General features: G+C 52.6%; 1 protein-coding gene across 6 annotated transcripts in view; it reads right to left on the reverse strand.

Moving 5' to 3' along the window:
• Positions 1-14,829, reverse strand: part of SECISBP2 (SECIS binding protein 2) — a 47,209-nt gene that overhangs the window by 1,637 nt on the left and 30,743 nt on the right. For all 6 annotated transcript variants that reach the window (XM_055311758.1, XM_055311753.1, XM_055311757.1 and 3 more), the window contains 5 exons: positions 9,042-9,208; positions 8,354-8,492; positions 6,902-7,058; positions 6,220-6,440; positions 18-172 (listed from right to left, as the gene is read on the reverse strand). In XM_055311758.1, the coding sequence (XP_055167733.1) occupies positions 18-172; positions 6,220-6,440; positions 6,902-7,058; positions 8,354-8,492; positions 9,042-9,208 (839 nt within the window). The remainder of the gene's footprint in view (positions 1-17; positions 173-6,219; positions 6,441-6,901; positions 7,059-8,353; positions 8,493-9,041; positions 9,209-14,829) is intronic.

A 14,829-nucleotide genomic window follows, 5' to 3' on the forward strand; every position in this document is an offset into this window, starting at 1 on the left:
CCCGCCCCCCCACTCACCTGGGCCCCATCGTAGCTGAAGATGCCCACCACACTGACAGGGACAGCCTTGTTCAAACTGCGCCCCAGAGCCTTGCGGTTGAGTGCAAACACAAAGGGAATGTTCTGCTCACAGGCGTAATCAATGATGGTGTGCAGCGTGTCATCCAGCCCACCTGGTCAGGGACAGCAGAACAGGGAAATGCGTCAAATGCAGCGGGGTGGTGACACTGGCCGGAAAGGGCTTTTTTCTACAGAAGGCAATACCCCCAGCTACTTCGTTTACTCGTGGGCCTGTGCCAGATGCCACCAGGACAAGCCTGCCACCGCAAGTGCATGGTTATTCTCAGCTGCAAGGAGGATATCAACTCTCCGGGAGAAACGTCCCCAACATAATACACACTGCAACCCCAACACTCTTTCCTTACATTCTTTCCATTTGCTAGAGATACAAAGAACTCCATTCAGGGAGTCACTTAACTTCTGTTTTTTCCAATTTATGAAAGGATGTGACATGAGTTCCGATCACCAGCTGGAGCAGAGATGTACACAGGGCAGGTACAGAGAAGGTGCGGAGCTTCCCTGCCTGCTACAGGTGTGCCAACTACTCCGGCATCATCTCCTGTGCACTGACCAGGAGGTTCTCCTAACCCAGCAGGGTGGGGGTGGGGGAGTTCTATGGATGCTTCACCACATGGTCACAATGGACTGAGTCGACCTCCAGCTCCTCCCCTCCCTGCAGGCCAAGGGTAGGGGTGGGATGGGGACAAAGGTTCCAACCTCCCCAATTACTTGGGTGACTCTCTGGCAACCAGCCCCTGCCCAAAGTCCACCTTCATTAACATGACACCTTTACTGAAGTTAACACAGGTATTCCAAGGTGTGAGCCAGAAACCAAGGACAAAGACTAGATAGGAAGTAGAGTCTATTTCGGTCATCTGAACAACCAAATAGGTATTTCTTACAAATCACAACATTGCATGAGGTGACTATTTCCTGAATACTCAGTGTGCGCCAGGCTGCTAGCTAAGCGCCTCGTGCGTGTTAGCTCCTGTGTGCACACACCCGGCAGGAGAGAGGCTGCACCCACACAATGGAACCCCAGAGCACACACAGGTCACCAAGTATGTGACAGAGCCCAGCTGTGGGCTCCCTGACCTCCACCACCTGCCCTACTGCCAAGCAAGGTGCCAGGCAGGGTCCATGCACGGGGAGAAGGGCCATGGGGCTCTGTGTGCAGGCAATGTGAATCTTTACCATGAGAGAAGTACATACGGGCGTCTGTGTACAAGTCACGCAGAAATCACGAGTCCTCACACAGGCAAGTGGAGCCACCCAGGACAGGTATGGACAGCCACCAGACATCACCACAGGCAGGAACAGATTTATCACCAAGTATGAAAGATTTACTGAGCAGCCTCAAGGTGCTCCAGAAGCACAAGAGAACATCTACAGGAAGGCACCTGTGCTCTCAGCCACAACACACCAATTCTGTGCTAACCTAACACTCTGAAATACTTACTACAACTGGGATTTTTTTGAGGAATAAAGAATATGAAAAAATATACATATGAGAACAAGCCTTTGAAAAAGAAAATAGGGATCCCTGGGTGGCTTAGCAGTTTGGTGCCTGCCTTCAGCCCAGGGTGTGATCCTAGAGTCCTGGGATCAAGTCCCACATCGGGCTCCCTGCATGGAGCCTGCTTCTCCCTCTGCCTGTGTCTCTGACTCTCTCTCTTTCTCTCCATGTCGCTCATGAATAAATAAGTAAAATCTTTAAAATAAATAAAAGCTAAATAAAAATACATACATACATACATACATACATACATACATAAATAAAGAAGGAAAATAATACCTGGCTAGCATCACCAGGCACAAGAGCTGCTCAAAGCCACAAGACATAAAAGCAGCGACGCGGAGTGGCAGACCAGAGGCCCCCAAGTGCTGCTGTCGTGTGCAATCTGAGCAGCCGGGAAGAGCGCTGTGAAGCAGTACAGAAAGGACACCTGGCTCGGCCTCTGGAAAGACCCACCTGAGAAAGAATATGTTCTTCCTAAACAAAAATGAAACCATGGAAGAACCAGGAAAAACAAAAACAAAAAAAACCAAAAACCACAAACCTACAATAACCTTGGAGTGTTAAGGTGAAAGAATGGCATAAAACCTAAAATGTAATAAAAACACAAAAACAGAAAACGTTATTATCATAACAACACCCAAAATACATTTAAAAAATACGAAAATGACAAACCAGAGAAACATTTACAACTCTTACCCAAAAAGCTTTATTATATAAAAAAGCACAAGTCACTATTAAAAAGATCAACATCCCAAAAGACAATGGGCAAAGAACATGAACCACCAAGTCCTTTAATAAGTAGGCAGCTGCTCAACACCCCCCCCCCACCCCACCCCCAAGCACACACACTCCACAGAAGGAAGGGCCGGGCACGGGCACAACCGGCTCTGGGTGCAGGCGGAGGTGCGGAACCCATGCAACCCACAAATACACCCGCCCTCACGCCCTCAGTGTGGAAGCCACGGACACGTTCCCACAAGCAGAAAGGACAGGGTGCAAGATGCATCCTTATTCATAGCTGTTGGCATCTGGAGAGAACTGTGCAGAGTCTGTGCACGATGCTAAGAGCTGGACCCCCAGACTAACCACAAAGCTAAAAACAAGGGCCAAAGGGCCAGGGTGCCAGACCTCCCTCTGTCTCTCTCTCACACACACACCCTGCCTTACCAAGGACACATCGAATGTGGCAATGCTGGTTGCCTCTGGGGGGGGGGGGGCTGCAGGAATCTGGGGGACTTATTCCTCAAAATGAAACCCAGCATCTGGCTCACCAGGTGGCATGGCCTGCCCCAGCACGTGCCTGAGAAGGAAATGTCTCCCTGTGGCCCCTATCACCTGGCACTAGTTACAGGATTATCCAATTTTCTTTCAAGAGAGGAACTTCTCAAAAGCATGGGCCACTGCTCTGGGAACTGAGAACTCACTCTGCAGCTGGCTGGATCAGAGTTAACATTCAGGGCCCACATCCATTAATTCTGCCCACCCCCTGGCCCAGATCCTCCTGAAGACAAGAGGATGTGAGGAGGAAGTTAGCTCTGGGGAGAGAGATGTTCAAGGAAAGCCGCACTCCCGGGTTGGCAGGGAAGCGGGCAGAGGGGGATGTGGGCAGGGTGGGGTCCTTGACTAGAATCACAGCGACTCTTTCCCAACTTCCCGCTGGAGACTCCTGTGCCCCTGGGGGTCGGCCACGTGGTCTCTCTCCACCTCATGTCCCCCACCCTCAGAGCTGGTCACAAATGCTTTGCTGTGCTGTCTCCCCAGGCTGGCACCAGGGCCTGGGTTTCCAGAGGGCTCCCACCATGCTAGCTGGTCAGAGGAGCTTCAGGGTGGCAATGACAAGGTTCATGCTGATTACCAGTCGGGTCAGGCAGGGGGTGCCCACGTGACCAGCCCCCCCACAGAAGACCTGGGCATGATGCCCTAGGAGCTTCCCAGGCAGACGACTCTCCACACATGCATCCCGAGTGACTCCCCTGGGAGAGACTGGAAGGCTGGGTCTGTCTGACACGGCGGCAAGGCTAGATAGTTCTGCTCCACCCAACACCTAGCCTGAATTATCAGGGAGAGCTGAGAGCAACTCCAAGGGCCAGCTTCCCAGGATTCAGACGACGACACAACTTAGAACAAGCAAATGCTCAGGACAACTGCTGTTTGAAATTCAACTTCTGAAGCACTAGGGGGAAGACCAACCTGAGCAGACGCAGTACTTTCACACAGTCCAAGAGGCCACGATACTAAGTTTTTCCTTTAAAATGACTGCAAGCCACTGCCTAACTCTTTTAAGAAGAAAACATTTATGAGGTATAATAATCAAGCTGCTTTGGCCTCAAAGCAGAAATACCCCTAAGAACTGATGACGAACAGCGTATCTGAACGTGCAACCAATGCAGACGCCTGTTGGCCAGGCCTGACCCCACCCCAGTGCCCGGTCAGAGGAAGGAAGGCAGCTCACGAGAAAGGCACGGTGGACCGCCCACTGCACACACATACCCATTTTCTTAGTCTGTTTTTTAAGGACACAAATCACAGGAGAATTCGAGACCAGAGCAGGAAGCTCTAATGGAAAGACAACTGAGCCAGCCAACCGGCCAGTGAGGCCAGCGCGGGGAGCCTGGAGCTGGCCATCTACAGCCTAGCACCAATTCCCTGGAGCTTGGCGGCTACAAGCAACACTGGGCACCTTCCAAATGGAGCAAAGCTCTGAAAGGTGACGGCAAGCTGGCGTGCGTCACCCAGGCAATGCCGGAAGCTGCGCTTCTAGGGGCAAATGTGAGGACGGACTCAGGGTGGATGCTGGGGCCCCACACCAGGGGGAGCATCTTGCCCAGGGGACTCAGAGACATGCCCTCGGGGGCTCTCCAGCACAACCGCGGCCCCACTGGTCAGCCAAGAGTGGGGACCCTGGAGTAGCAGCATCTTTGAAAAACATGCTCAAAATGCTCAATTCTGGGGTCCAGGGGCCCTGCTCTGGCAGGGAGTCAGGGTGATGCTCACATTCACTAGCTGGAGAAGCAATGCCCTACAACGCAGCTCCTGGCCTCTACATGCCAGCCTCGCTAGCTTCCTGGCAGCTGAGGACACAGGTGCCCAGGAGCCACTGGCCATCTGCAGAACCATCTAGCCAGAGACCCAAACGGCAAAGCAGCAGCCAGGAAGGCTCTTGAGGGGCAGGAGCTGCACACCCTTACATCTTCTCCACACACAGCTCAGGGCATGGACCCAGCTCCAAAGTAGCAGCAGTGGCAACACAGAGACTTCAGGACAACAAACACAGCTCCCGAAAGTCAGAAATGGAAAACTTTGCCATGGTTTAGAAGACGCAGGTGAGGAAGATGCCGTTCTGTAGGGCAGAAAACAGAACCAAGGAAAGGCTGAGAAGATGGCGGCGCAGAAGACACTGCTTGGTGCGGTATGCTCCAGAAGGGCAGCAAAGGGGCCCTGCATGCAGGTGTACAAGTGGGGGTCTGTGTGCTACCCACCATCCTCCCAGGGAGGAGGGAAGGACAATGGAGAGCGGGTGAAGGAGAGCAGGCCTCTGGAGAGCCAGCAGACTGGGCTCTGAGTCCTGGTTCCTGGATGCACCCCTGCACCTGCCTTTTCATGAGCCCCCGGGGAACACGCTCAGGGCAAACAGGGTGCCCCTGAGAAGCACACAAGCAGGCACCAGTACCCCCACACGCCAGGGGGGCCAGGGAAGGGCAACCCCAGGAAGATGGCTGCAGAGAGGTGCAGAGAGCCCCCAAGGAGCCCAGGTGAAGCTGTGGAATGCCCCAGGCATCCTGTCTTAGAGGAGGCTCAGGCTGCAGGCAGGAGCTTAAGGGCTGCTTGGTGTTCTAGCCCAGCGCTGTGACTGGACCCAAGTGAGGGGCGCAGCCAACACACAACCAAATGGCAGGTGCCTGAAGCCCCCTTCTGTCCCATTCCGGTGTTGAGGCCCACCCTCAGCTAGGACCAGGACACGGTGAGCGGGCAACAAGCAGGTCTAGCTACTGCTCTTGGACCCTGGGTGCCCAACACAAGCCAGGAAACCTCAAGTCTTTAGCTGCGAAACGGCAGCCAGAAAAGCCCAGGGCAGGATCCAAACCTGTTCCCTGCAAGGTAACCTGTGCAATATGGGAGAAGAAGGTGCCCAGTGAAGGACTCCACATGCTCCGCAGGCTCCCTTGGTCCCCTTGGCAGAGGAGGACACAGGACCAGCATCCCCCTAACATACAGCCCGAGGAGGGCCACAGGGGACACGTCACAGCCTGAGTCTGTGCATCACCTCACCCAGCCCACTGCATCCCATGAGACACAGCCAACTTTCCAGGGCCAGTAAGATGGCCAAGCCCCTGGACAAACCGCATCCTTAAATCAGTGGACAGAGGAGTGGGGTCACAGACATAGCAAGTAAGTTCAAAACGGACTGCCTGGCTGCCACTCACAGACTTCCTGCAGCACGGCCTCCAGGGCCCCCCACGCCCCCCAAAAGAGGCACAGCGTCCCAGCCACCAGAGGCCTGCATGGGCCGGAGCGCACAGGGGCCTGGCTGCCTCAGAGAGCAGGACACCGGGTGGCCAAGTGAACGCTGCAAACACGGCCCTCAGTCAGAGAGGAGAGAACCAAACCAGCCCTAGCAACCGGGCCCACAGCCCTTGTTACCTTTCGACTGGATCTTCTCACAGTTGGGAGAGATGATGATGCATTTGAGCTTCCTGAGCTTCAGATGCTTGAGGACCTCCCGCAGCCCCAGCACGAGTCGGCGTTTGGTCTTAGCCTTGACCGGATCCTTCTGGTACATGCGGTCTTGGAATCGCACCAGCTCCTTCAGCAGATCCGTGACACAAGCATCCACCTCCTTGCTCAGCATCTGGCTGCAGTAGCTGAAACAAGGTTCCCACTGGCGGCAGCCCTCTCGGGAATCATAGCACTGAGCAGCCCGTGCCCAAGAGCTGGGGCTCACCTCTACACCCGGCTTCCCCTGATGGCCCGCCACACACCCCGTGGCAGCTACTGCCCATGAGAACCCACACGTGGGGTGTGCCCTGGGAGAAACGTGGGATGGGAGAGACAGAGTTCCCTCAGAAATTACAGACATTTACCTCAAAAGGGAGCCCACCCCCCAACACACAAGTCCATTGAAGTGCACCTCCCATACCACGTGTGTAGGGCAAGGATCCTGCAGAAGCAGATTAGGTGGCCTTGCCCTGGGCTACGACAAGGATGAAGGCTGGGGCCTAGCTCGGCAGTCTGAGTGCACCAGGGCAGCAGGGCCCCACGCTCAACATCACAGTGAGCACATCCGTCCCATCCCCACAGGGGGCACAGCACCACAGCCACTCACTCCCTGAATCTCCGGCTGTGGATCTTGGGGCAGCTGGCGCCATTGGGCACCAGGTGGCAGCCCTCCGCCTCCTTCTGGAGCTCAGCTCTCGGCGGCTCTTCTGACCCGCTCTCCACTGCGGGAGCAGAGGACAGCACCTCCTCCGGTCCCTCTGAAACTTCACAGAGACACAAGTCAGGGCACAGCACCTGCAGGACTGGGCACTCAGGTCGAGGATGGAGGCCACCTGTGCACACCTCATGGGGCAGCAAATCCAGGGCAGCCCCCCCTTCCCGGTACCATGGCGGGTGGCAGAGCCATGAGAGATGGGAACAGCTGGGGGACGCAGAAGGACTTGGCGACTTTCTACTCTGCCTGGAGGTGCCTCTGACCCCGACTTAAGCTGGTATTTACTGTGGCAAAATATTCATAAAATATACCATCCTGACCATTATTAAATATACAGTTTGGCTGCCAAAACTGGTTTTTAATTTTGAAATTTAACCTGAAATTCATAATGGGAAGTTTTAAGAACAGTTTTAGCATTCCCAATTCTTCATACGATGGTTGAATTCATTCTTTTAGCAAACAAATATAAAAAACATCTGAACCCAAACACCTAAACTATGAGCTTCAAGCTCACAGTTCCCAAATTACTTCCAGGACAAGTGAGATAACAGCACCGGAGAGAGAAACTACCCGCCAGGAGGGCAAAGGTGACAAAGACAGCCTCCTGTGGGCTGACTTCTCCCCCACCTGTGGGCAGACCTGCTGGAACACCTGGAAGCCTATCTGGTGGAAGCCTGAGGGCAGACGGCAGTGGACCGACCCCTGGAGCCCACAGTCCCACCTGGCACATGCCACAGGAGAGAGTGCTTACGTCCTGCGCGCACGCTGACCTACTTCTACTGACCCCAAGAGGGAACTCCCAGAACGTCCACCTGCCAGCTGGCACGTGAACATGCCTGAATGCCATGCAGCAATGACAATCAGAACCCACTCCTACAGGCCACAGACACACGGCTGGGTGCAGGCACAGGCTGCAAGATCCCACTAGAATGAGGTCAGGGCTGTGGCCCTGGGCCAGAGGGCAGGGGGGCTGTCCTGCTTCTGAGCTGGGTGTGGTACTCACTGTATGAGACGTCCTCCAGCCACACACCAATCATCTGGGAGACTGTTCTGAACACACAGCTCAATAAAAGGCTTCCTAACATGTTCTATCTATGAGACCTGACTCTCATGCGGGGGAAGCAGCTCTGAAGTCAGGGGCATTCACTCTCACGGCAACTTCAAGCTATAAGGACCACCCAATGCCACACAGATTGCACTCGGGGCCTCGCCCCCTGTCCCTTGACATGTCCCCACACCCAACACAGAGGCACAGGCATCAGGAGCTCTACCCGCCCACTGGGATGCCCTTTCCTGTCAAGTCACTGCACGGTCCTCTGGGCAGCCAGCACAAGCGCTCAGTACCTGAGGGGTCAACCTGCTCGAAGGCCTCATCGTCACCGCCGCTCTCCCCGTCCGGCACAGCGTCACTGGCAGGAGCTGGGCTCACAGCATTTTCTTGGAGACGCTGCTGCTTTCTCTCCTGCCGTTCTTTCAAAATGATCTTTAAAATTAAATAAGCAATTGAAACACCTAAATACTTATGTTAAAAATAAGCTCTTTTGCAAAATAAACCACCCAATTTCAGCTTGCAGGCATCATGCCTTTTTGCGTTCCCACAGCAGCGACATGCCCTCCATCCCCCAAGAGGCTGGGACACATGTCCCCCAAGTGTGCAGAGCAGGGTATGCAGGACCCGGGCCAGACACCACAGGCTGCGACAGCCCCTGCAGAACCCACACTCAAGAATCTCAACACCAGACAGATCACCCAAGGGAGGATGAGGGCAGCAGAGTGTGAACAAGTAGAAGGCAACCCCCCATCCCTGGCTCTGTCTGCATCACTGGAGAACAAAGAGCCCTGCCTCTACAGCAGAGACACCCTGCCTCGTACCCTCTGCCGTCCCACTCAGGGAGAGGACCATGTGTCAGAGAATCACGCACACACCTGGTAGAGCACATTCAGGTAAACATGTGGAGAGCCGTAAGAGATAACAGACACAGGAGAGCCCACAGGTTTCCTAGCACCCAGTTTCGAGGGGAATAGCACATACCTTCTTCAACGAGGTTGGCTTCTTGGCCTTGGGGACCTCCCTCTGCTTCCCCTTCTTCATCAGCGGGGCGCTGGAGTCCAAGGGGTTGTGTGGGGACTTCACCTGGCTGAAGTGGTGGCCCTTCTTCCCCGACGCAGTGTCCCTGGAGAGAACCGGCACCGCCCCAACTGCAACACAGAGGGGACATGCATCAGGCCAACTGCCGCACCAGCTCACGGACCTCACTCACCCCATGAAGATGTTGATTACACAGTCTTCTCATTGGCAACTCAATGAAGTTTAGTATCTTCTGGTAGAGATCCAAAAAACTGTCAACTTATTTGAGGACAACCAGCGTCCCATCCCTGTGACGGAATCTCCACGTTGTTCAGGAAGTCTGACAGCGGGTGGACCCCACCTTCTGAAACCAAGGTATTTCCAGACAGTGCGTACTTGTGATGGCTCTTTTGAGGGAGTCTCTCCCCACACTGTTCAGTTGATGTGGCCTCTGCAGAAGTTGACTACTGGTTTCCACACATGCATCTTCTCTCTCACTAGCTTGTAAGATTCTCTCAAGTTTTCCAGGCAGAAACACACGGTCATCCTAGGTTCCCTCATACACAGCTGGTGGTAAGCCCTCCACCATAAATACAAGATCACAATCTGCTCAGCACTCCTGCTGCATTTTTCCAAATCTTGCTCTACTTCTCACCTAGCTCTTGCTCCGAGGAAACTGGTTATTCGTGGCTACTTCTTTTCCCTACCTTTCAGTCAGGACAGCTTTCCGGCTCACACCCAAGAAGAGAAAACGGTATGACAACAAACCCCAGGTACCCACTGCCCAGCTGCAAAACCATCACTGTCTTCCCAAACATCATCAGACCTGCCCTCGCTGGGTTTGAAGTACATTGTAGAGTTACTGGTGTCTTCTCAATCGGGCATGCCCAGTGCCCTATGGAGAGCACAGCAGCACTGCCCCTAGCTCTCAGCCACTTCTAGTCATGACTCCACAGCATTGCTGGCAGCTCTGCAACTGTGCTTCCCCCCCCCCCATTATAAGTTTGAAACATACACGTGCCAAGCTCATTTTGAAAAACCACCCCATGCAGACCCTGCTGACACCTGTTCACTCTGTCCCCGATACCACTTCCCAGTGCAGGACCTCAGCTGGGCATCTGTGACTCCTACTGCCTGGCCCCTCCTGTCTGCCCAGTTGCCAGGTGACGCTCCACACAGCATTAGCAATGAGTCCGGGAGTCCCTTCCACATGCACAATGAGGTCGACCAGCTCCCATCCCTGAAACTGGACAAAACTCTAAAAAATCATGTCAGCCCTCTAGGAAGTGACCAAAGGCTTATCACAAACTATGGAGCCTTACTAGTACGCTCTATCAAAGTCCAGTAAGAACAGCACCAGCCTGGGCGTCTTATACAGGCTGCTCTCATTCAATCCCTGCTGACAGCTAGTTGGACCAGGGGAGAGAGGCCGTGAAAACCTGCAGCTTCACTGCTCCTGCCAGAAGGAGCTGCTCAATTTAGAACATGATCATTCAGAGACATGATCCAGCAAGGGACAGTACAGCCAGCCCGAGCCGTGGTCCTCTGCAGGCAAGCAATAGGGCAAGAGCAAGTCCACCCCACAACCCAGACAATGACAGAGCCCCCTGCAAGTGCAGGACTCACAGGAGTCCAAGGACACTGAGCCAGGGCAGACCTGACCACAGCCTGCAAGCTGAATGCACTCCAAACCCACACATACTTGTGAACAGACAGCACAGGCTGTGCAATCTTGATGCATTTGAGCACAACCTCCAACACATCTGTGCTGGGTGGACAGGCAGGGGTGGCCTCTGGAAAGCCAAAAACAGTAAGAACAGGGAGAAATAACTGAGCTGAGGCATCAGCAACCACACAGCATGTGGAAAACAGCCTTCAGATTCAGACCAACGCACTTACTAAATAAAACCCAAGAAATTAAATCATAACCATCACTACTCTCAGGGAAGGAAAAATAAATTCAGAATCCAGAGCTGTTATAACTTATTAACTAAAATATTCGGTATTCAACACAAAATCAGAGACTTTCAAAGAAACAAGGAAGTGTGACCCACACTTTTGAAAAAGGAAAAGAAACTGCCTAAGAGGCACCCACTGTGAGATGTGGCCAAGACTTCAAGGCAACTCTAAGAACACAGCTGAACCTAGGGTTTCAATTAACAGAAACTGTAAAAAGGAGGTCAGCAACAGATCTGACATGGCAAAAAAAAATCGGAGAAGCTGAAGATACATCAATACAAACTATTCAGTTTCCTGAAAAAACTTAAAGAGATAAAGAAAAGTGAACTGAGCCTGAGCGACCAATGGGGCATCAACGAGCGGAATAATATACATGTGTAACGGGGGGGGGGGGGGGGCAAAAGAGAAAAACAAAAAAGTTTCAGGAGAAATAAAGGCCCCAAACTTCCCAAATCTGATGAAAGCATTAGTCTCCAGAGCCAACACACAGCCAACCAAGGTGGGATGCATATACAGAGACATATCAGACATGCCCCAGCCCGAGCACTGAAGGCCAGAGGAAGAGAACCCATGGAGAACAGCAAGGGGACAACTGCTTATCACAGAACGGGTACAGGATTAATGGCTCCTGACATGTCACGGGCGATAGTGGAGGCCAGAGCACAGGAGACACCCTCATCTTACTGTGCTGCACAGACCCTGGGTGTTTCATAGACTGAAGGCTGGTGACAACCCTGTGTTGGCAAGTCTCCTGGCACCACCTTCCTAACCAAACTTGTACTTCAGGTCTGTGTCACAATTCTCATAATTTCTTCAATTTCTTTTTTTTAATTATTTATTTATTTATTTATTTATTTATTTATTTATTTATTTATTTATTTATTTATTTATTTATTTATTTATGATAGTCGCAGAGAGAGAGAGAGAGGCAGAGACACAGGCAGAGAGAGAAGCAGGCTCCATGCACCGGGAGCCCGATGTGGGATTCGATCCCGGGTCTCCAGGATCGCGCCCTGGGCCAAAGGCAGGCGCCAAACCGCTGCGCCACCCAGGGATCCCTTCAATTTCTTATTACTATTATTGACTATGGGGATCTGTGACCAGTCATCTTTGGTTCTATTATTGTAATGTTTTGGGCACCACAAGCCGTGCCTATGTAGACGGCCAACTTAATCCCTGTCTCTCCCCCTCTCTTTGGGCCCATTCCCAGAAACAAGACAGTACTGACCCTACAGTGGCCTCTATGTGTTCCAGCAAAAGGAAGGCATGTTGAAAGCCGAGATGGGCCAAAAAGCTAGGCTTCTTGTGTTAAACAGCCAAGTTCTGAATACGAAGGTGGTTTCTGAAGGAAATTACACATGCATAGCAAATACACAATTGATAGGAAAGTGAAATAGCTTTATTGCTGATAATGGAAAACGTTTAGTGGGTAAAAGGTCAAACCAACTGCAAAGTTCCCTTCAACCAAAGCCTCACCCAGAGCAAGGTCCTGACTCTGTTCAATCCCATGAAGGCTGAGAGAGGGAAGGAAGCTGCAGAAGTCAAGTCTGAGGCTAGTAGAGACTGGTTCATGAGGTATAAGGAAGGAAGCTGTGTCCATGGCATGAAGGTGCCAGGCGATGCAGCAAGTGCTGCTGTGGGAGCTGCAGCAAATGATCCAGAAGATCTAGCTGAGATCCTTAATGAAGGCGGCTACCAACCGATTGCCAGTGTGGGTGAAAGAGCCTCCCACGGGAAGAAGATGTCATCTAGGACTTGTGTGTTTAGAGAGGAAAAGTCCGTGCCTGGCTTCAGAGGTTCCGAGGATAGGCTGATTGTGTTGCAGGCACTAAGGCAGTTGGTGACTTTAAGTTGAAGCCAATGCTCACTGACCATTCCGAAAATCCTTGGGCCTTTAAGAATTATGCTAAAGTTTACTTCTGGGGAAGACAGCAAAGTAAAAGGATCCTAGGCTCACCTCATCCCACAGTTACATCTAGGTAAAACCCACTATAGTGTAAGTAACCCAGAAAAAGGACCCAAAGACTAGCAGAACAGACACACCACAGCTAAATGTACAGAAGATGCCACATCAAAGAGGGTAGGAAGGGTGGAGACACGGTCTGGAGCCCAAAGGACCCTCAGGACTGTCCACAGGAGGGAGAAATGCACCAGGTGCAGAGAGGAAGAAGCGCTGACCCACACCAGGACCTGCACTGGGAAGAGGAGTCACCATAGCATTTGGCTTTGAAAACCAGACTCACCTAACATTGTGATCTCTTACAATGAGTGGGGCTGAGCACCTGAAACTTTAAGAATCAGTGGCTCAGCTCTGGGAAAGCTGGAGGGTGATAGGCAACTGCAACCTGCCCTTAGAGAGACAGCACAATGGCCTCGCAGAGACACAGCAGCTGAGCAGCAGCAGGCTGAAACACGTGGGGTAGACATGAGGAACATCTATCTGTTTGCTGCTCTCAGAGCCTATGTGGCAGGGGCAGGGATCCCTAGGAGATGCTCCAAGAACAAGAGCTGGTGGGTGCCACTTCTGTCCCCACCCCCCAGCCAAGATACACTGACACCTGCAGGAACCAGCAACGTGGACTCTCCCCTCCTGGTTTGATTAACAGCACGTCCCCCCTCTATCCCAGCCTCCATAGGAGTCCTCCTTGCTGGCACCATGCACCTCACCCCTACTCTTCTGCAGCCCTGGCCCCTCTGTCCTGGTTGGGCCTCCACAGATTTCCCTGTCCGCTGCAGATCCCCACCGGTGCTGGACCAGTTTGCACCCTGCTGGCATCAGGAGCCCAGTCCCCGTGTCCTCCTGTGAATCTAACACCTCCAACATACCCTAGGCCCAAGCCCATCCAAATCAGTGCCACAAGCCTGGCAGTGTGCCAGCAACCCTGAGAGAGGCCAGCACCATTCCACAGTGATTCCTGCCCCTAAGAGAGGAGGAGATTGGGGAATCCCTGGGTGGCTTGGCGGTTTAGCGCCTGCCTTTAGCCCGGGGCGCGATCCTGGAGACCCAGGATTGGGTCCCATGTCAGGCTCCCTGCATGGAGCCTGCTCTTCCCTCTACCTATGTCTCTGCGCCTCTCTCTCTCTCATGAATAAATAAAATCTTTTTTTTTTTTTTTTTTTTTTTTAGAAAATAAAGAGGGAGATAACCACACACACCAGTCCCCCTGCGGCCCCTGGGGTCAGACAACTGGCCACACTGCAGGGCCTGGCCACCAACAAAAGCTTCTCAAGAGACAACACAGGGAAAGCGCCCTGCAGTCTGGTACCTACCACAGCTCTGGCAAACACTGGTCTGACACAACTAACTAAGCGCAAGGCAGCCCAGACTGGCCCACCACTAACCCAGGAACCAAACCCTGCTCAATGGCAAAGAGAGCCACTGCAGACCACTGGACTGAATGAAAAAGTGGTGAGGCCACAGGAGCAGGGCACACGCCACACACAGAGGAGACAGCCCCTGAAATGCCAGCCTCGAGGGAATAGGAGACACAACACACAGAAACAGACACAGGGAATTAGACAAAGCGAGAAGAGTAGAATATGTCCCACAGAAAGAACAGGGCAAAATCACAGCAAGACAGAGGCTACACAAAAACAGTGATAAGTAATATGCCTTGCAGGGAATGTGAAGATATGGTCATGAAGATCCTCGCTGGACTTGAGAAAACACTGGGGGAGCTCAGAGAGACCCCTGACACAGACACAGAAAACATATAAAGAACCAATCAGAGATGAAGAACTCAGAAAGTAACATTAAAAATATTCTACGTGGAATAAATGGTAGATGAGAGGA

This window comes from Nyctereutes procyonoides, unplaced genomic scaffold (assembly GCF_905146905.1).
Source record: "Nyctereutes procyonoides isolate TBG_1078 unplaced genomic scaffold, NYPRO_anot_genome, whole genome shotgun sequence".
NCBI lineage: Eukaryota > Metazoa > Chordata > Mammalia > Carnivora > Canidae > Nyctereutes > Nyctereutes procyonoides.